This window comes from Saimiri boliviensis, chromosome 13 (genome assembly GCF_048565385.1).
Source record: "Saimiri boliviensis isolate mSaiBol1 chromosome 13, mSaiBol1.pri, whole genome shotgun sequence".
In the NCBI taxonomy this organism is placed as follows: Eukaryota; Metazoa; Chordata; class Mammalia; order Primates; family Cebidae; genus Saimiri; species Saimiri boliviensis.
The window spans coordinates 13,564,715-13,587,742 of NC_133461.1; the positions used below are offsets into that span (position 1 = coordinate 13,564,715).

A 23,028-nucleotide genomic window follows, 5' to 3' on the forward strand; every position below is an offset into this window, starting at 1 on the left:
TTAAAACTATTGATTTTTAAAATGTCAACTTCACCCAAGCAGCTCCATTTAATACCAAATTAAATGGCATTTAGTTTAAAAATATTTTTGTTGCTTTTAGAAAATTTTACATTGTCACAAAATACGATTGTACTTAATAACTATTACTTTCTTTTATACATTGAAAGTAATATTGTAGATTTGTCCATTGTAATCTTGAATATTGTAGATCTGTCCATTGAAGAATGTTTGATGACTTTGTTAAATGTCCATTAAAAATGAATGAAATTAAGAGCTAGTTTCCTAATCAAATCCTAATAATTAGTTACTCCTCTTGATTTCTTTAAAAGAAAACAAGTAACAAGGGAGACAGAATTTTAACATACACACACACACACACACACACACACACACACACAAACACAGGGGGTGCTATCAAAACAAGATTGCTAAGATATGTGGATTGGAATTGCTCATAATTTAGAAACATTAGCCTCAATAGTTTCATGCTGCAGTTTTACCACTTCAAGTAACAGGGAAGGATACCTAAGTATTAACGTTAGTATGAACACCATTTTCATAATATCCTAAAAGCAGCAGCTGAACCAACTGGCTGTAAGAACTTACTACTCTTCATTTATTATGAATAGTCTTGCTCTACTTTGGTAATGACGTCTTTATCAGTGTGTTATGACGACAGTAAACTAGGCCTCTGTAGAATCCTCATCTGTTTTTAGAAGTGAAGTATCATTCCCGAAGACATGGTTTCACTGTACTGAATATAATACCTCAACTACAACTTCGCAGTGGCTATGGCCAAAGATTTTCATAAACCCTTTCACAGAAATGATGTCATGTGTTTACCATCCCCATAGGAAAAAAAAATAGCAGTTTTTCATCCAACCACAGACATGCACAATAATCAATTACAACTTTGAAAGGTCACATACCCTACCTTTCCTACATAGAGGGGGTCTGAACCCATGTACTCCTCCAGAACAAAGAACTGATTCCACACCCAGCTGCGCTTGGTCCGGGACCTCCCTGTTTGGAAATAGGGCTTTGATCTGGACCTTGAGAGTTCTGCTTGACTCATCCCAGAAAAACACAGGAAAAGAGCTATTAGCTGCAGAAAATGGCAGAACTCCACTTTGCCCAACTTCATCTTTTTTTTTTCTTTCTTTTTCCTGTGTAAGAAAAAAACCTTGACAAGAGAAAAGGCACAGTTCCAGTTGGCTTAGTAGCTCTTGCCTCCGGCAGGGTGTCAGCTGGAAGTCCAGAGATAATAATTTGTAGAGTATAGGATTGGAAGAGGTCACCACTGCTGAATAGCCTTCGCCAAAGAATGGTGTAATAGGTACCTATCAGAACAGAGAAGAGATGGTATCAGGAACCAAAACATATAGTAACATTTAACATTCATTTGCTAACTTACTATTGATCTTAGAAATATATAAATTTCCTAAAATTATACAAATATCATTATTTGTATAATTATTAAAATATTAACTATACACTTACAAAATCATAATAAACACTAGTATATTTGTGAATTACCTAAATACAGCTGATGCAGAATTATCTTCATTTCATAACACAACTATAAAATATCACTTTTCTTCTAGGGCATTTTATTTGAGCATATGGTTTATTTTATACAAATGTGGCAGCGTCATTTTAAAAATCATTTTAATATAGCCCTATTTTTTTCTTTTATATTACAGTGATTTTCATTCGTTGGTATTAGAATGTGAAAGCAAAGCAACTCAAAGCAGAAATTTAACCAAATGGGAAGGACATATGCTGGTTTAAATCTCTTCTGTGAAACTGTAAAGAGAAATAAAGTATGAGGTGATTCAAAACGGGTTGATTGATTCTGAGTCACAGAACACCAGCTGTTTGATGTGTTCTGATTTGATTGTGATCAGCTGAAAAGCTCAGTACTTTCCATTTTCCCCCCTTTGAACTTATTGTCATGTATGCTGTGTAGCACGGTAGATTATGCTACTGCAATGAGGTTATTTGCTATTTTACAATTATTTATTGAGCATCTTGCAGCATGAGTTGTGCATAGTAGGGCCTCCCTCCACAAACATTTACAGAATTGAATTATTTTGATCAACAGAAGAGTGAGAAAACTCAGCTGTATTTGTGAGGCCCATTCATTGTTGGCATGCACCCAGGAGGTGCTTTAGCAGCAGCATGGAAAAACACTTTTATTCTAATGTCTACTTATTTCAGTTACAGAATTCTGATTATGCAAGAGATATAAAATCAGTTACAAAACCAACTTTCGAACACACCCCTAAAACATAGAGGAATGAGAATTTATGACAAAGTGCTCACTTAAATCACCACGTTGCACTTTGGTTTATGAATTCATTTTACTTCCTATAAATAAATCAACAATAGAATGATTAAGGCAAAGAAGTATCATTTGCCTACTTCTGTTTTTTTTTTTTTTTTTCCCTGAGGATGAGGATAAAAATATAGTTTTGAGAACTTAAAGCCAAAAGATGCTTCCCTATTAAAGCAGAAAATGCACTATCCTGAGCTTTTCAGTCCCTTCTGTTAGAAGAGTATCTGTTATACAATAAAAAAATTTAACATCAAATTTCTTAAGAAAATACTAGTTAGTAGGAGAAATGTGAAAGAGATATATAAATATATACAAATTTATCAAATATTTTAAATAGTTCACACAATTAGAATAAATGGGTTGCAATGACTTTGTGCAATGAACTGCTAAAATGAATGCATACATTTAAAATATATATCCATAAAGTTGTGATATTCCAGAGGGCATTTAAGAAAGATCCAATGTTCATCTAATTACTGTATGCTAAGAACCACCAGAATGGTAACTCTTACTAGAGCACATTAAGTGCAGCCTGTGCATAGAACACAATCTCCCCAAATCCAGATACCTTATCCTAGGATGAAAAATAATTGTATCCCATTTAGAAACCACACTAGAGGGCCAGTTGTTCTAGACTTTGAATTATAAAGTACAAGCAACTTGGGATCATGCCTTGATGTTGCAATGTAGGTGGTTAATTAAGTTGAAAATTTACTGTAGGTAGGTCTGACTAACCCACCTGAAAGGCACGCTTCTTATCATTTGAAAAGGCAGGTAGGTGCTTAAACTTTGAACAGCATGTGGTGCGCCAGTGTAGGGATGAGTCCAGTGATGAGATGAGAATTGTGAGGAGTGGTCTTAAGTAAGAACGACTGACTGTATGGGAAGCGGCGAAGTCATGGAGCTTCTTCCTTAATCTAGTGGCAAACCAGTCTCCTGGGGACAGGGAAGGATGGTTTAGAGTTTGAGGTCAGATGGCTGAGACAAGAATGTGAAGCCTGTGGCCACAGGACAGTTCCTGTTTCACTACTCTCCCTTCTCAAGAGAATGAAATATCTCTTAAAGATGATGACATAAACACTTTGACTCCTGAGAATACATATTTTTAGATGCAATAGAGTAAAATTATGTTATGTAGGCTCCTTTATGAATTGAGTGGATGTGGTAACATTGTTTCAGGGTGACAATACATCCAACTCATAAAAAACTAAACAGCAAGTGAACTTTTGGAATTTAACATTTGAGGAGTCAGTTACCAGTGAAGACTGTGGGTGTCTGTATCAGATAAAGATTCAAATTCTGGGCCTGTCTTAACTACATAATCTTGGATAAGTTACATTCTAAAAAGTTCCAGAGATAAAGTCTTAAGTCTCTCATCTAAAAAACAAAGACCACAATAACAGCATCTCCTTCACAGGATTAAATGAGTAAATCACGAGATACCAATAATAGTGCCTTGCAATCAAAAAGGAATTTTTAAAAAGCTGTTGGGATCGTTATCATGTTTTAGATTGAAACTGGCTACATTAAAGTTAGGTTACGGGTTGATGTTAGTTTTCACTGTAATGTTATCTATGTTAAAATATTTTAGACAACTCTTACACCAAATGAAAGCATTTTGATAGTTATAGTTGGTTCCAGAGAACCATATGGTCATAAATCAAAATCAAAAAATCAAGATGAGTGCAAAGGAAGCATAGTAATATATACATATATATATATTTATATATCATATTTTATATATATAAGATATATATATATATATTTCTTTTTTTAAAGGCATGCCTTCTGTAAATTTTTAGAAATCAAACACAAATATCAGAACCGTGGAAATTTGAGTTCACTAGGTGTTCACTGATGAGAAAGAAAACACGCAGTCTAGACTGAAGATAAGATCACTGAACTCTTTGTCCTACAAGCCCCACCACTTGCTGTATGATCTTGGATCGCTCTAGGATTTTATTTTCCACATTTGCAAAATGAAGGAGCTGAGCTAAACTATAAAATTTTTTGGTTTTTTTTTTTTTCAGGTCTTACTTTTCTTTTTGACAATTATATAAACTTGTTTTTGTTAGCTCTTTTAAAGATGTGATAACCTACATATTGTTAATAATTAAAGATTATAGGGGCAAGGTACAGTGACTCATGCTTGTAATCCCAGAACTTTGGGAGGCCAAGGCAGGCAGATCACATGGTCAGGAGATTAAGACCATCCTGGCTAACTCAGTGAAACTCTGTCTCTACTAAAAATAAAAAAATTAAAAAAAAAAGAGTCAGGTGTGGTGATGACACAGGCCTGCAGTCCCAACTACTCCAAAGGCTGAGGCAGGAGAATCGCATGAACCCAGGAAGCAGAGGTTGCAGTGAGCTGAGATCATGCTACTATCATGCTACTGCCCTCCAGCCTGGGTGACAGAGTGAGACTCTGTCTCAAAAAAAAAAAAAAAAAAAAAAAAAAAAAAAAAAAAAAAAAAGATAATGGGTAGAGAAATTTAAGAAAGTTATAGGAATGTAAAAGAAACATTTGGTCTGCTTATAAAATGAGCATTCACTTTAACGAGAGCTGTTTAATGTACTCTTGTTGCTCTTGAAGATTATTTCTCTTCCATTCAACAAGAGTAGGGATTTATCAAATTAGCTAGAACTTATAAAAGAAGGGAGTTACAGAACATGCCATGGGTGATATTACAGTCATTGAGATGATATCTGTGAGGGGAAGATACTTGATAATTGTGTAACTCATTTAAACCTAGAATTTTTAAAAGCAGCTAGTATAAACATAAACCTTGATGAAGAGGAAGATCCACCCTATAGTTGTACCTATAGTATCCAGGACCAAAGTAGGCACATTATTAACATTCGGAAATTATTTACACAATGCTCATTTTCATCATGATCAACCTCATTTTTAATATGAAAATTTAACTGTATAACAAATCAAGATACAAATTCCTTGGTAAGTCAACCATGTTTATAAATCACAATCACTTTCAAAACAATTCCATGATATTTCTCTGCAGTCTTTGAAACATTTGCCAGCCTCTTGAGCCAAATTGTTTTTACCTTGCTCCAAGGTCTACAAAGAATGCACAAGGATATTTAATTGGCATTGTGTATATTATTCGAGGATGAAATTTTCTTTTTTTGAGATAAATGTCTCTGTCATACCCTCTGTGGAGTGCACTTGGAAAATCAGAAAGTAGTGTGTGAACCACTGTGATCTGAACTGAAGATGTTTCATAATGTGTTCCCCAGTATATCTGGCAATAAGCAACTCTGCCAGGAACATATGCCCTCTATAGCCACGGACCAGCTGCATGGCCATAGGTCAGGTGCTTATCAGGTACTTATCAGTCTTCTACAAATATCTGTCTTCATTTTCAATCAAAATCCAATCTCATTTTCAAGAGAAAGGCAGGTTCCCTGCTCAACCGACTTCATTCTGTCCTGAGCTGGGTATCATGAAAGAAATAAGGACTCTGAAGCATTATGTACAAAAAACCTATAGTTCTTTGTGGTTATCAAACAGAAGTAACTAAAACTTAAACTTGAGATTTTTTTTATTACATTTAAATGAACTTGAATACAGAATCAGTAACAAATTGTTGACTTTTCACAAAGGATTAAATATTGTCTCACAAATCTGTGCCCTAGAGCAAAAATACTGCATCCCTGTTTAGAATTTCATGCTGCCTATCTTTTCTCTTTCTTCCACCTCCTTTCCCATCCGAGTTTTTCATATATAGGAGTTAGAAAGAGGATTCACATGAGGAAAAAATGAGTAGTCTGCACCCATGCATGTGGTTTGAAGAGCTGACCTCTTCACTATTACTAGGTTTTTTGCAAAGGAGAAAAAAAATATATATAGATATAGATATAGATATAGATAAAATATATAATATAGTTTGATATTATATATATACACACACATACATACAAGTGTATATGTGTGTATGTATGTGCCTGTGTGTGTGTGTTGGTATATAGTTGAAGGAATGTCTACAGATCTGTATAAACTTTTGGACAGTAACAATATGGAAGAAGATGGAACATTTCTGAGAAGAAAAACAAGAGGAATAGGTTATATCTGAAGAGAGAATGGAACAGGAGTAAATCACAGATGTCTGAAAGAGTAGTGGTGATGGCTACTGGATGAATGATTAATCTGAAATGGACAAAAACAATCTGAGGAAGACTTAAAATGTTTTTGTTTACTCTGATATTTTAAGGCTAAAAATTATATATGTATATATAATATTTTTCCATGTTTTTAAAATGGAAATACATGAAAATCACTACAAGTAGTATTGTGATGAGCATAACAAACCTTAATCATCAGGTTATAAAACACTGGATTCACATCAGAGTATAAAACAGCAAAAAATGTATTTTGAACGGACCAAAGCAAAAAGAAAAAAAGAGGTGAAAATCCCTTAGCAGTATTTAGTAAATCAACATCATTTATTGGATATGAAATCACTTTATCATGCTACCATTTTGTTCCAAGTATTTCTGTTCAACTAAATGGCAGTGTATTAGTTCCAAGTAGATTGTTTATTATCCATTTAACCTTAGCAGCTAATGTTATTTTTACCAAAACAAATTCATTACTATGAAGTTTTCTTGGAATTTCTACTCCACTCGACATCTCTAGGAAACCACTTTTAACAGATCAAACGACTCTTAATCAAATGTTTTTCTCATACTTAGAAACAATGACTAAAGGTCCTTTCACGCCAATAAATATATTGTTATGCATCAGCACATCAATTGCTAATCAGCAAAATTGCAAATCTTCCAGAAGCTGTTCCATTTAAATTAAAGTCACCATACTAAAACCATAACAAATATCTATCATATTCAGCCATTGCACATTAACATATCGCCACAAGAGTAGTTTTAAAACACACCTAATTGCCAATTAATTTATATGTGTTAGACTGCTTTTCTAAAAAGTGCACAGTGCTGTATGCTTTCTAGAAATAATGTGTGCTATAATACATAACTAAAAGGAAATAGAGGACTATTTTTGGTTTGATGGCACTTAAAAGTTGAACTGGAATGTGTTTGTTGCAGTCCAATATAAATAAGCAATGGCTTATTACAATTAAAGACCACATTCCACCAAAGTTTTTCTAAATTCTAGGCACGGAGCAGCTGTTCATGCTCTCTGCTATCGGGAGTCTGCCTCAAATGCAGGTCTTCTGAAACTGTTTTGAATTACACTTAATGTATATCACACTAACACTCAACTTACTGTCAATGGACAATACTGATTAAAAGAAGTTATGCCTCTCTTTTAAAAATTGGTATAGTTTATGACTAGGTGGAGCACGATAGTCCAAAAATAAATTCAATTATTTGCATTTTCTAGAAAAACGATTGTAGGAATGACATTTGAGGACTGTCAGTGCACTTAATAGAATATCTACAAAAATTAAAAAAAAATCCATAATGGTTGACTGACAAACACTTCCAGAATCTAACTGATATTCCCTGAGACATTTTGTTGGCTGACCTATGAAACATAATAGTACAAGGAATCACAGTTGGAATAATAGCAACAAAATAGGAAAAATCTTGTTGACCTATTGGGAAGAAACTGTCATTTCCAAGACTCTTTAAAGGTTGAACTACATGTAGACAGCAGCATGTGTTTAATGAATCTTTAAGTAGGATGAAAGATGTACACGTTTAAACGTGGAGATGACACCATTCCACAGTGAGGGAACTATGTAAGATATTACCATTGTTTTAAGACCAACCTTCTATTTAATAGTTTTGTTTTGTTTTGTTTTGTTTTGTTTTTGTTGTTGTTCGTTTGTTTGTTTTTGTATAGTCTGGGAAAATAAATCTGTTTCTTTTTAGGTATTCCTTTGGTATTTAATCGTTTTATTTAAATCAATGAAGAGACTGCCTCCTGATTCATCCAGTGTCTTCTCTGAAGATTTTCATTTGCCCTTGTGTCCCCAGGACAACCACCACCTATTACCACTGAGGTCCTCCCTGTGACTTATCTCAGTCCACAAAGTTAGAGTAGTCTGCTTTGTGTAAAGGAGAGTGCTTATTCATTGCTGCTTTTGCCTGTTTTTAATGTAGAACTCCTTAATACATTTTTGGGAATGCCAAAGGGGAAAAAATATATTTTAATCTTCTCCCATTCATGACTGAGCAGATGTCAGAATACAACACTAGAGAGAAAATAGTTGAGGACAGAGAGTATTTTCAGAGCTGTAGCCACACTGTATTACACACCACAACATTACCAGCCACACTAGCCAGGACAACATCTAAGAGGTAGATAAAGAGTATGCCATCTTAATACTGAAGAATATAATAGTTTGGTATCATTAGGGTTCATGTTAAAGGAAAAACATTTTAAAATCCTCGAATTCTGCTGCTCCTTAAGTTTGAAGACTCTCAAAGTGGTAGAACCACAGACTGATGACACATTTGAACGGCAACAGACATGAGAAAAAACAAAGCAGCCCTTTCTTAACTTTGAACGAAATAGAAATCTACAGATTCCCAGTGAAATGACCAAGATCACACAGCTAGACACTGATCCAGTATCCATTGCATAACTACATGCAATGAGTATTTTAAAGCGTTTGTTAAAAATTGCTCATCTGGTAATGAGTGCTTTTGCAATGTGTAATCCTTAGAACTTACCGTCTTTCCTAAAAGCCAAACAAAGTAGATTTGATTGTACTTAAATTTTTATATGGCCATGAGTTTACATTTCCTAAGTAGGTAATGGTAACCATAACTACCATTCAGAAGTGCAGAGAGTACAGAGTAAGAAGAAAGGGGGAAGAAACCTATTGCCTAGAGTTTTATGTTTCTATCCTACAAAAAAAAAAAAAAAAAAAAAAAAAAAAAAGAAGAAGAAGAAGAGTTAGCTTTTCCCAAATTTAAAATTGCCTTTTCCCTTCTAAACAACTCTGGAATCCAAAAGTAACTTCCTACTAAATAATGACACTAGGTAGCTAACTATTTCCATTGAAATTTGCATAATATCCCATTGAGCATTTTATTAATAGGGTACCAACTCAGGACAATACCTTAGGATATAAAAATGTACATATGGGGCCATTTTGTTTGGAAAAATAAGTATCATTCCTATTGTATCCTTTTGGTTTGTGACATAAGTCCTATATTTTGAGATCACTCTTTGCTCCTGATATTCCCATTATAATCATCCTAGGTTTAATGTTGCTGTCTTCAGTTTTCAGTATAGTAAGATGCTAGCATTAATTTGTTTCATCTGTATACCAGTTAAAGTTTAACATTACATTCAATAACTTTAATTTTGATGAAAGAACCCTCTCTTTTGTACTTAAAAGGTATAATTTTTTACATTTTAATTAGTGAGGCTAGGGACTCTCTGTGATATGTGACTTCTCACGTAACGAAACTGTGATCAAATCCATTAGCTCCCTGGGCCAGATAACATTACAACCACAGACCACAACCTCCTACTGTTAACTGGCCTAAATATACAGGCAGGGGCCCTGGAAATGAATCACATAGCCTGTAGTGTGCATCTGGTTATCAAACATAGAAAGAAAACTTCTCAAAGTGGATTACAGATTCAATTTCAACTAAGCACAACCTTTGCCATAGGTGAAAGGAATTTTAGAAAAGGGGAAACAATCGTTTATAATTAACTAGGAGGAGACTTCGTAAATTTAAAAGTAAACAAAGTAACAAGGCACAATCTTTCTGAGTTATTTGTGTAACAACAAATAGTAAAATTATATTCAGAGACTTTTATAATGTATTCTTACATGAAATCTTAGCTATATCAACTTTAATTTTTATTTACCCTTTTATTTACCTTGTGCCAGGTAGGATTTATGTGACTTCAATAAAAGTCATCATGTTTCAGTAAACACTTTGCAGAATAGCAGAAAAGAGATTCTATCAGAATGAAAATCTATACTATATCTGAAATGAATATATGGACAGATGTCTGCATATTCATTTGCACTGGTAATTTTATCTGTGAGACTTGCAGAATAACAAGGGGGAAGTGCTTGCAGGGGTATCTTTCTGCAGAACCAGCAAATCCCCAGAGGAGGCACTCGTGTATTGCTGGTTACAGCTAGATAAGCTCTGCTTGTCAGAGGCTGAGGAGATGGTCACACACAAGACTCTGATCACATGTCCTCTTTCCTTGTCCTCAGCTCCCCTTTATCACTCCACCGAGTAGCAACTGATTCCTTCATCTGAAGAAGAAAAAGCTTCCATCTCAATCTCTTTGCAATCAACTAATGCATGTTAGTTATTTTAGAAGTTCCTGAAACTTCCAATTTAAGCTAAGGCTTTGAAGCCTTCCAATCAAGTAAAAGTCATTTGTGTGTGTGTGTGTGTAAGAGAGAGAGAGAGAGAACTGTGATGTGATACAAGCTATTAAAGCAATAAATGTAAAACCTTATAGAATCGAGAAAGATTGGAATCACTCGGCAATAAATATCCACAGCAAAGAACAGTTTGTGAGTTTAATATTTTGTAAAGAATTTCTGAAATATTTGCCAAAAATGTATTTGCTCAACACAAAAATGTACTCACTTCCTCATATCAGTATACATTCTGAGGGGTTTATATCAGCTTTAACATCAAAAAAAAAAAATGCTGAATAACAGGGAAACCAGTAAGGAAACAGTGCCCAAGGAGACAATCATTTGATTTTTAGGCTGAGGAAGGCTGAACAGTGGCCAGCTCCGCGTGCTCTCCACCCTCTCTTCTTCATTGGACACTAAACACTAGAGTCAATTCAAGGGTAAATTGCAGTAATATAGATGCTTTACAATTATCCTTAAGTAAGAAAGGGAAAAGCTCTGTGCTATTAAATCAATAAAAGTAGACTTAAGAAGAGTTGTGAGTCTGTCAAGTGATTGTTAACACAATTCTAATAACCTCTTGCAGCCCTTAATTACAATAATATCTCACGTTGTTAAGTGCACAATGCCCTTTTATTAAAGCTGCAAACCTTAATAGCTTTTAGCAGGGTGACAGTCTATGCTACTGCTTATTGTTTTCTTTATTTTTCTGTCCTCAGACTCAGCTAGCTTTCCCAGATAAGACTATTAACGTTGGATGTTACCTAATTGCTCTGCTATCCCACTCCATATTAAACACTAACACAGAAGCAAGACTTCCACAAAGTTGCCAGTCTGCCTACCTGCCTCAATTATTTTGCATTTTAATTGCTACTGTTCCAAATAGCCTTAAAAATAAAGAAAAGTATTCTTCATGCATTTCCCCTTGACATACACTAACATGAAAATATCTTAGGTAAAACAAAGTCTAACTAGTTCTTTAGGAAAGAAGTAATTTTTGGTGAGTTACTGAAAGCTTCAAATGCAACTGTTTTTCTTAGCTCTTTTCTCCCCTAACAATTTGCCTTTATAAAGACACTCTTAAAAGTACTTAGATATTGTGTCTATTCAAACTTTCCTTAGAAAAAAAGGCTGCTACTGCTCTTAAACTCTTTAAATACACATTTTTGTGAGGTGTTATCTTCTTTTAAAAATACATACTTGTCATTTGGCAAGGGCCATATATTAACAAGTCACATTTCTCTCTCTCTCTCTCTCTCTTTTTTTTCTTTATATATATATATATATATATATATATATATATATATATATATATAAAGTTCTGTTTACTCCTCTATGAAAAATCATCTGAACATCTGTCTGGTGGTTACAGAAATTATGAGGACAAGTCTTACTTAAAGGTCTCAATAAACGATCTAATAGATACAAGATATTTATACAAGATATTTATTGCAAAGCAGATGATGTTATAAGTACATTTATGGTTCAGTTTGCAGATCTCCAAAGCCTTAATACACCCCATCTTGACGGTTTCTCAACAGTTTGCCATGTGCCCGGTGCTGGTGAACTCATTGCCAATCTTTACTCACCTCAACTATGACATTTAAGAAATCCGTAGGGTTAACGATCTAAAACGTCAAGCGGTACGAAATAACGAGTCTTTTTCTCATTAATCCACACTGGAAGGTTGAATACCAGCAACTAGCAGTGTACCATGTGCACCCATGAAGAAGTCCACCACGCATTCAGAGAAGCAGGGCGCCCTTTTCCCAGCGCACACTTAAGAGGCACAGCCAGGCGGAAGGGACGCAGGATGCAGATGAACCAGATCAGGAGAATACTAATTACAGAGGGGGGAAGCAAAGCACCCCGAGGTGAGCTCCACCTTCACGAAAGGTAAAAGGTGTCTAGCGCGGATGGTTCAAAGGACTCCTGCCCACAGCGGCGCGTACCCCTTCCAGCCTCAGACCTCTGCAGAACCCGGAGGCACAGCCGGCGCGAAGTTGTGCCCCCAGCAGTCCGAGGTCGAGGGAGGAGCCTGCGTGCGTTCCTCTCGGAGGAGAGTGCTCCAGCCTGCCCATGTTGGCCGCTGCACCTGGAGAGTGCCGGGATTCGCTCTTACCCTCAACCACTACTCCTCCCGTCGCACCTGGTGTCTGTCAGCACCGGCTTTCCGGGCCAAACACCCCCGGCTCCATCCACACTCCTGTCCTGCCTCGCAGAGCCACATCTCACGGCAACACGCAGTAACTTGGGGACGCCCAGGGAAACTCCGCACGGACACCCCCGCCCGCTCTCCGCTCACTGATTAGTCCTGCTTCCAAAGGCGCACGGCAAGGGCGCACCTCTGCCCGGCGGCGCCTCCCCAGCCCCGCGCAGGCAGCCACACTCACCTGGGGCCTCGCTGCCCTCCCCGCGCCGTCAGACGCCAGGGACCCGGGCGTGTGCATCCGAAACGACTTGCGCTCGGCTGCCGGGCGCCCGCGGGTTCTGGGGGACCCAGTAGGCGCAGCTCCGCGCGCGGGGCAGACTGGAGGCACCGGCTCGGCACCCGCTCGGGCCCGCCCGGCACGGGCTCCTCCTCCAATCACAGCCCACTCCGCGGCGCGCGGGGACCCTGCCCCGGCCTCGGGCGCCCTGGGCCCGCAGCTTCCGCGCGCGGAGAGGGGCCCCTCCGGCTCTCCCGGTTGGCGGAGACGCAGGGTCCGGAGCCAGCGGGAGCGCGCGGCGGCCGGACAGAGGGCGAGAGGGCGCGCGGTAGAGGAGGAGAGAGCGCGCCGGGGCCGGGGCCGGAGGTGCGGGAAGAGGGCGGCGGGGGTGGGCGGCGGGCGCCGGCAGTCTGCGCCGTCGGAGGCCGGCCCGGGGAGCCACTGAGACTTCCGCGCCTCCTGGAGACCCGGTGGGGGCTACTGGAAAAGAACGCGAAGAAGACCGAGCCGCTCGGCCGCCACGCGCGCTCACACACACGCGCGCACCCTCGCGCACCCTCCTCCACCTCCCGCCTGACAGATCTGTACGGATGGATTCCTTTGCAGAAAAATAAGAAGCGGGGTGAAAGTAGGAGGGGCTGCAGCCCATCCATCTCTCCGCGAGGCATTTGCATCTAAAGCGCGGACCTGGAGGAGAGTGTTGAGGGTATTTTCAAGCTGCCCCCCCAACACCCACCTTTGCCTGTCGTGAAAGCCGTGATCAATTGAGCTCCTGAGGCATGAAGGCAAAGTCATAAAACTAATCAGAACTTACAGTTTTCTTGCTTGATAGTTTTGCCCTTTCAATCTCCTCGGACTGCCCTAGTTCTACTTTTTCTTTTTCTTTCTTTCTTTCTTTTTTCCTTTTTTTTTTTTTTTTTTTTTTTTTTAACTTGCAGAAAATTTTCTCCCCTGCCGGGTTCTCTAATGCTAAACTTCCGAAGTGTTTGATTTACTCGCAGGGCGGGACGGAGGACCCTCGCAAGGTGTGGAAGGAAGGAAAGGGATCTGGTCCTTTATTTGCAGCGCAGCGCAGCCCCTGGAGTTGAGCAGGCTTTGTTTCCCTCTGCTCTGGTGCTCGCTTCAATCTCATGAGGAGGTGTTCTGTCCTAAGTGTTAGGAGGGGGAGAGATCATTTCCAACTACGTTCGTTTGATTTTCTCACTCTACCAATGGAACGTGTCCTCTGTCTCTTACGCATTTACTCTTAACCTTAGCAGTAATTCTTCGGATGCCAGTTACAAGGGGTTACTCTTGTCCGTGCCAGTATCTCTGATTTCTTGTGCAATCAAGCATACTTGTTCTGTCCCCAGTCCAGCCTCTCTTGGCCATTTAACCGGCACCACGCCTCCCCCACCTCGCCCATTCAATTTAGTCAGTGTTTAAAACTGATTTCTATGCTAATAATTCTAACAGCAATTTTGAACTCCTGTTAAGTTCCAGATACCATCCTATGTTGCTTACTTAACATTAATGCATTTTAAAAGTTTTATCTCTAAGATCCAGGGCTGTTTGGATGACCATTTCATGGTCCATTTCCACTCAACTGTCAGCCTTCCCAAATTCAAGGTGCTTAGAAAAGACCTTCGAGTCTTTTCTTGGATATTAGTTTGGATTTCCCCAGTATGTTCTTTTCTGTAATTCACCTGGTACCCAGGTATCAAATCTTGACCTTATCTTTGAGTCTTTGAAATGCTTTTCTGTGTTAATATGCTCAATTATTCTAGCTCATATTATACAATCATTAGATTCACTTTAGATTTTTCTGGTAACATTATATGTATTTGTCTTGTTTCACCTATGAGCTGATTTCTGCAATGAGAGATTTTCTTATAACTGTTCTGAACTAAAAGCTTCAGGAGGCCAGTGATTAATACTCAGTACCGCCAAGGCACAGCACATGTTCGGTCCATAGTTAGCATTTCTTGAATAAAGAAGTGAGTGTTTGTATCCCATCTAGCATTGAACACACATCTGACCATACCAAGGATTGCCTGCGTTGTTCATCTATAGGAGGTCATATTGTGATGGGAATCAGACACTGCACTGTTTTCATCTGCTGGCTTCTTTTGATCAAAGGACATTGCATAGAAAATGAAATATTTTGAGTCCCTTTTAGAAAAAGGTATGCTTCTTCAAGTTTTTTTTTTTTCTCTTCTTAAGACTCCATATAAATGTTGATTCCAAATGCATGCTTTCTATTTGAACCATTCTACCTGCTTTCCTTTAAAAATATTTTTTAAACCATAACTTCTACAGATTCCAAAACAGGTGAAGTAATTTCAGTTAACCAAAATTCTAGCCCTGGTTCCCACACTCTCAACTGCTGAGCTTAGAGGGAGGTCCAGATTCTTCTTGAGCGAAAGACACACCCTAGAGCAAGGGTAAGAACTGGGAATAATTCAGATAGTGACCAAGGGACACCTTTTATCTAAGGAGGCTGGGGATGGTCTCTTACTGAGGAGATGGCACTTAGGCTGAGATGTGATGGTGACAAGTCAGTGTTGTGAAGCTCTGACGGAAGAATGATCTAGGCAGAATAAACGAGGGAAATGTCTGTGGCAGGAAGGGGCTGGATGGATGGGAGAAACAAGGTGCCGTAGGAGGGGAGGAAAATGGAGATGGATTACGTTGTAGTAATAGACATGGACTAGATCTTTCTAGGTCTTCCAGCCCCTGAAAGATGTTTATATTTTATTCTTAGGAGAAAGCCCAGTATCAAGAACAGAAAACAAGAGCTCACCAGGCTTAAGCTGTTGTCTGGTTTAGTGTAAACACATGTTTTATTAGATCCCTTCTCCTCTCCTTTCCTTTTCTCACAATTTCTGGTTTGCTTAGAAAATCTAGTTCTGAGATGCACAAATAAAAAAACGCTGTGCTAGATGAATCCCAAGGCACTGCCAATTGTTTAAGATTCCATGAACTACAAATGCAAGCCGTAGTGGCTTACTTATACAATTTCATGTTTTCTTTAAGTTTCAAATGTATATTTAAATATTTCTGTTCATATGTGTGTCTATATATTTTCAAGGTCCCTCAGTTGAAGGTTTTATGTCTTTAGTGTTATATATAGCATTATTTGAAGAAATGTACCCTTTTCTACCCTACTTTAAAAAGCCTTCCTTTCCATTTATTTTCAGTCTTGATTAAATTAAGAAAAGTTACCCATATTGGAACTCTATTTTAGAGAAGGAGGAATCAAGAAAATGTAGGGGAATTTTGTCATGATTTCTGTTGGTATGAAAAGTATATTCCTAGGTATTTTATCACCCAAAGTAGATTTGATACAAGCAAAGTACTTTCTGATGAGATTGCTGATCAGATTCTATTCATATTCATTCCATTATGATCTTACTCTAAAACCAAAGACATAGGCCTGGTATCTTGTAGCTAAGAAGAGAAGAGATGTAATCCTTGCAATCTGCATAGTTCTAAGCATTCTGGAGGACCTCAGGTAGAAAAGGGAGATATGGCAGAAGGTAGGAGGCTCTCCCCATAAGGCTTCGAAAGGTCTCAAAACATGGGACCATTTATGGTTTCTTGTGAATATTTCCCCCAGTATAAACTGTGACTAATAATAACCATCTATGTTTAATGCCTACCATTTTTTCTGAGGGCGTCTATGTCCTTCAGTTTAGTTCATCTATTAAAAACAATTCCATCTTCTGGAAAAGAAAGGACTTGTAGCTCAAGGTAGCCATTTCGTGTGTATTTACTGAACCCCTGCTATGTGATTCCTCCACTAGGACATGGGAACACAAACATGAATATAAGATTTAGTTCTTATCTTTAGAAACTTCTCATTCTTCTGTGAAAATAAAGATGTATATACATCTCCATACACCACGTGATGAGGTGGGCCCAAAATGTCAAGTGTGGGAGTACAAAAAAGGGGCATATGATGAAAAACCTTGAGTGGGAAGAAATGTTTGGAATGTGCTGTGAGGACAAGGGGCTCTATTGAAGAGTGTTGTGAAGGGAAATGGTGATCATATTTGCATTAGGAGAAGAAACATCCTAGCCCCTTGTTAAGTCAGCCTTGGACTTGAGGTGAGAGAAATGTGTAGGAAGTTGTTTCAGAAATCCAGTTGTTGAGCAAAATCTTGACCTGGACTCTAGTTGCAGCACTGGAAATATATGAAAATTCTTTGGATATGGTCAGAAAACATAAATAGATGTGAAGATGTTTTGACTAGAGTTGTCGCTAATGGAGCACAAATAATCACTAAAAGAAGAAAGATATTGGTATCTAAGGTTGGCATCATGGCATTAACCCCAAACAGCATCACACATGACAATGCCACTTCATACAGTACTAAACTAGAAGAATCCAAAATCTGAGGTCATACAACAACTTTGTTTCTTAGGATATACTGAAGGTCTCCTCTTTCACTCTCCAAAAGTTCAGTATTTGCACAAAAATGAATACTTACCTGGTGAGGGTACCACTCAGTTAAAGGACTCTAAAATATACATAGAATAAAGGAGCTGCTTGGACACCACAGAAATATTTAGAAAATGCAAAGATGGCCAGGTGTGGTGGCTCACGTCTGTAATCCCAGCGCTTTGGAAGGCTGAGGAGGGCCGATCACAATGTCAGGAGTTTAGCCTGGCCAACATAGTAAAAGCCCATCTCTACTAAACATACAAAAATTACCCAGCTGTGGTGGCACAACCCTGTAGTCCAGGCTACTCAAGAGGCTGAGGCAAGAGAATCGCTTGAATCCGGGAGGTGGAGGCTGCAGTGACCTGAGACCACACCATTGCACTCCAGCCTGGGTGACAGAGTGAGGCTCCGTCTCAAAAAAAAAAAAAAAAAAAAAAAAAAAAGAGAAAAAGAAAGTGCGACAATGTTTGATGGAGTATAAGGAATTTTTTCCTTACAAGTTCTTCCTGGTGAGTAGGAGGGCACAGGCCCTTAAGGAGCTTCAGTCCTTAAGAGCACAAGTCACTGTGTAATCTGGGCGAAGGTAGGTGCAAATCCTCATGGAAGGTCTCTGTGTGGCTTTTAGACTGTGCTACCAGAGATGTTGCTTCAGCTGCAAGTAACTTATTCCTTCCCTGAGCCACTTAGAAAAATCCTTCAGAAAAGAAATGAGAATGAAAGGACACACAGTGGGGTTGGAAAGCAAGGGTAAACGTCCATTTGAGCCCTGTAATCAGCAAACAAAGTTGTTCCTATTATTATTCCAGTCTCCAACAGATAGTTAGGGCTTCTTTTCAGGCGTGTGAAAATCTGTGGTGGTTGTGGGTCATTGGTTAACATCGTAAAATAGGAGTTTAATTTTCTGCACTACATGTCAAATTTCAATATTTTCTTTTTGAAGAACAAACTCAAACCGATAAACATGTGATTTAGATTTGGTGTCAAATGCCAAAGCAGGGGAACACTTACTTATTTAAATAGCATATGATACCACTGATGTGTGATTGTGTCTGTGGATTCAGAATAGTTGGGACACAAATTGCTTTTTAAAAAGCAGCTCAAATCAAAATTGTCAGAAATAATACCGCTAGGCCAACACTGTCTCTTGAATTATAGTTGTTCTGTAAAAGCCTTCTAAAACCTCTAGAGAGAAAAAATAATGCAAATTTCTGCTAAGCATTTCTCTATCTTTCACTTTATGATAAGCCATAGAATCTTTTTTAAAAAGTAGATTTTTGCAACATCTCAATTTATTTCACAAATATTTCTAAAGTGTGTGCTGTGTAGCAGGTTTTATGCCAAAACTTGTGGGATCTACAGAAGAAAGTAAGATCAAGGCCCCAAGCTGGTACAGGCACGAATATAACTAAAATGCATAAATGTGAAAGGGTAGGATAAACTCAGTAAGAAAATAGCAAGCAGTAGAGTTTGGGATTTGAAGGAGGAAGACAGCACATGCTGTTGGAGAATCCTAAAAACATTAACCAATGTGACATTTCATTTAAGCCTTGAAACATGAGTTAGATACAGACAGGAAGGGACAGCAGAAAATTGAGAGAATGTTCAGAGAACTTCAGTCTTCCAGAAGCATAAGGAATTAAAATAATATTTGTATCTAAACTGAGAGACATATAATTATCTACTGACCTAAACACAGCGCTTCCTAAGCACGCACTCACTGGGTCCGCTTAGTACTGTTTCCCCGCTCCACTCTTTGCCCACTGCTTTTTTTCTCTGAAGAACTAACCTGATTGCTCCCTGCATGGAGATCCAAAGAGCTGGTTTGCCCTGGGTTCTGCAGATTTTATAGCTGGTGCCACTCAATTTTATTTAGTGCTCTCCTAACACACATAAAATGTGCATGTAGAAATGACCCTACTTCCAGCTGATGCATTGAGCCAAGAGTACAACTCCCTGGTGTATGTGACTTTGAGGCTAAACTCATATTCAAAAGGAAAATTCAGAAGGGGAAAATATCAGAAAAAAAACTGCATACCCTAGAAAGAAAGATTAGTTAAAATAAGCCAGTTTATTAAAAGGTGAACTTTTAGGAAGAGAAGGATGTTTAATAAAATATTGAAATACTGCCACCCTAGAAGATACTTATGGTGAAGAGCAGTAATCCTTTTATGAACTTGAACTACTTTGTTCACAAAGGTGAATTCTGAGGCAGTCATTATCTTTGTGAACTCCAAGTGTCTCCACTTTCCACTTTTAGGTCTGAATGATTAAAACAGGATGTAGCAAGCATCTCCTTCACTCTATCCTTATCTAGCAAAATGATTAATTCTAAAATTGAGGGAGGGCTCCACCCTATAAAAGATTAAATAAAACACTAATTCATTCAGAGTGATGCTATATGTTAGAACCAACATAAATAGATCTAAGAAACAAAATTAACACAGTATTTTCTAGCCTCTTTGTGTATTTGTGTGAGAATAAGTTTTGATGGAAATGAATAATCATTATGCCACATTTATTGAATTAGGGCTTTATTTCACATTTAACGCTGACAGAAAAATATGATACTTACAGTATGTAATGTAACAATTTACTTCCAAATATAGTTGTGGATGCAAATAATGGATTAAAAGGGTTAATGAGCCTCATTAAGCAACTAAATTACCAGAGGCAGTCACTGAAGATAATTGGGCTCAATACCATATGCATGAAATGACCTATATAAGACATCTTTGAAGACATGCATTTTGTTTTTATTTTTTCAGTGACAAAACTGAAGTTCAGAAAAGTAAAGGAATGGATTCATAACCTCATGGCAAACTTCGTGTATGGAAATAAAGAGTCTGAACCCAGTAATAAGGACTGGTTGATATCAAAATCAAAGAATCTGAACCTACTAGTAAAGCCTGTTTGATATCCAAATCAAAGCCTGGTTGATATCCATACAGCAATATCCAAAGCAATATTCTTAAAAGAGCCTAGATATTCAGACATTATTATTTAATATTTTGCATTTCAAATACCAAACAGGACTAACCAATGGAATAAGAACTTGGTTGTAGCCTTCCATGTTTTTAAGTATTTGCTATAGCTTATACTATAGTGAATTTACAATTATAAAAATTGAATGTATTTTCATAAATAATCTGTAGATGTGGCTTTCCATCACACCTCAAAATTTTATTTAAATACTAATATAAATCATAATTCAAATTTTTAGAAGAACAGGAATTGAATGAGTCAGTTGCTTTATAGTAAAATACATTTATTTTAGAGGATTATAAAGTCAAATTAAGAATAGTCCATGACATGACAGTAAGCTCGTTTTAGAATTTACATCCATTCATAATTCAGTTTCTCTAGTCCATAAAAGATCAAAAAGGCCACACGTAGTGGCTCCTGCCTATAATCCCAGCACCTTGGGAAGCTAAGGCAAGGGAATTGATTGAGCCCAGGAATTCGAGACCAACCTAGCAACATAACAAGTATCCCATCTCTATAACATTTGAAAAAATTAAATGAAGAAAGAAATAAATATTAGTTTCCACTCAAAAGTAAAGTAACTTAAAAGAACTAAATAATTTTATAGAAAATGTTAGCATGAATAAAAACAGTTTTATCACCTGTTAAAAATTTTTTAGATGCTCAGACATTTAAATATTTTCTTACAACCCAAAATATGTCTTTCTTAATCCCTAAAAGACTGTTCATTAATTGACCTTGAAATTTCCTAGTTTGAGTCTCATGTTTGAATGAATTTGAAAAAAAGGAAGACAAATAATATCTAGATGTTATAGTTTGATTTAGTCAAAGTGTGCCAGCTAACAGCTCTTCTGATTACACCCAACTTACAGATAAATTTTGGCCCATGTAGTGTATTTTTTTTTTTAATTTTGAGTGTCTTCTAGCATTTGTTGTTGGAAGATGATATATGCAAGACTCTGTTTTTTACTTCTGTTAAACTCATTGAAAATCTAACCATATCTGTTCTTTTTTTTTTTTTTTTTTTTTTTTTTCATGTTGTTACTATTATCTGTGGGCCATGTGTACTTCAGTTTACCATAGTCAACTTACCCCTCAATTTAGGTGTCGGTCTTCTGTAGTCATTTGAGTTTAGAATTTCTAATATACTATCAAAGGTAAGATATACAAGTAGGTAGACATCAAAGCCTAAAGTGGTTTCTATTTTTGTCGTTTAACCATTAGACATAACTAGCTCTTATCATCCTGTGCATAACAGTTGTGTGCCCTGTGTATTTGATGTTAATGCAAACCTCAGTACTAGCCCATCTGCATTATTACATGCCTGGAAACCTTGAGTACCGTCCACTAGGTCTTGTCTACCTTACTGTTTATGAGTTTGAAAACTACCTTTGACTTATTTTATTTTATTTTATTTTTTTTTTTTTTATTTTTTTATTTTTTATTTATTTTTTTTTTTTTGAGACGGAGTTTCACCCTTGTTACCCAGGCTGGAGTGCAATGGCGCGATCTCGGCTCACCGCAACCTCCGCCTCCTGGGTTCAGGCAATTCTCCTGCCTCAGCCTCCTGAGTAGCTGGGATTACAGGCACGCGCCACCACGCCCAGCTAATTTTTTGCACTTTTAGTAGAGACGGGGTTTCACCATGTTGACCAGGATGGTCTCGATCTCTCGACCTCGTGATCCACCCGCCTCGGCCTCCCAAAGTGCTGGGATTACAGGCTTGAGCCACCGCGCCTGGCTATTTTTATTTTAAGAAAGATGGAATGCTTTCAAGCTTTTCCAGGCTTGGCAAATTTATCGATTTAAGATTTGGACATGATGTGGCGGCTCACCCTTGTAATCCCAGCACTTTGGGAGGCCAAGGCAGGTGGATCATCTGAGGTCAGGAGTTTGAGACCAGCCTGGCCAACATGGTAAAACTCCATCTCTAATTTAAAAAATACACATACACAAAAATCAGCCGGGCATGATGGTGCTCGCCTGTAATACCAGCTACTCAGGAGGCTGAGGCAGGGGAATTTCTTGAACCCAGGAGACGGAGGTTGCAGTGAGCTGAGATCACCCCACTGCATTCCAGTCTGAGCAACAAAAGTAAAACTTCATCTAAAAAACAAACAAACAAACAAACAAACAAACCTCTTAAATCTTAAAACAGTAGATTTGCCAAGGCTGGAAAACTTTGAAAGCATTTAGATAACTTTAGAAGCAAGAAAAGCAAAACGTGAGTCATCCCATTCAATAAAAACTAGTTATGAAACTCTCCTAAGTAAATCTAATCCCCTCTCTCCTGCAAGATGGTCTAGATGTTAATGAATACCACCCAGTTTGTTATTTTTTTAAAAAAAATTTTGCTTATTTCCAGCATATTCTCCACATTTATGGCACATTATTTTATATTCCTCCATTTCGATTTCTTATACTGAACTTGTTTTGCTATTTTTACTTTTGATTTAAAAATATTTTTAAAACTTGATAATTACTAACAAAAGACCTAAGAAGCACAAA

At 37.7% G+C, this 23,028-nt stretch overlaps 1 protein-coding gene across 3 annotated transcripts in view; it reads right to left on the reverse strand.

Moving 5' to 3' along the window:
• CDH7 (cadherin 7) overlaps positions 1–14,015 on the reverse strand; it is a 132,041-nt gene extending 118,026 nt beyond the window's left edge. Inside the window, exons 1-2 of one of the 3 annotated variants that reach the window (XM_074383282.1) lie at positions 13,849–14,015; positions 935–1,340 (exon numbers count right to left, since the gene is read on the reverse strand). In XM_074383282.1, the coding sequence (XP_074239383.1) occupies positions 935–1,144 (210 nt within the window). In that variant the 5' untranslated portion in view covers positions 1,145–1,340; positions 13,849–14,015. Of the gene's footprint in view, positions 1–934; positions 1,341–12,272; positions 13,013–13,076; positions 13,377–13,848 lie in introns of those variants that run through there. The other 2 variants (XM_039463772.2, XM_074383281.1) reach the window with 2 other exon arrangements.
• Positions 14,016–23,028: the final 9,013 nt, after the last annotated feature.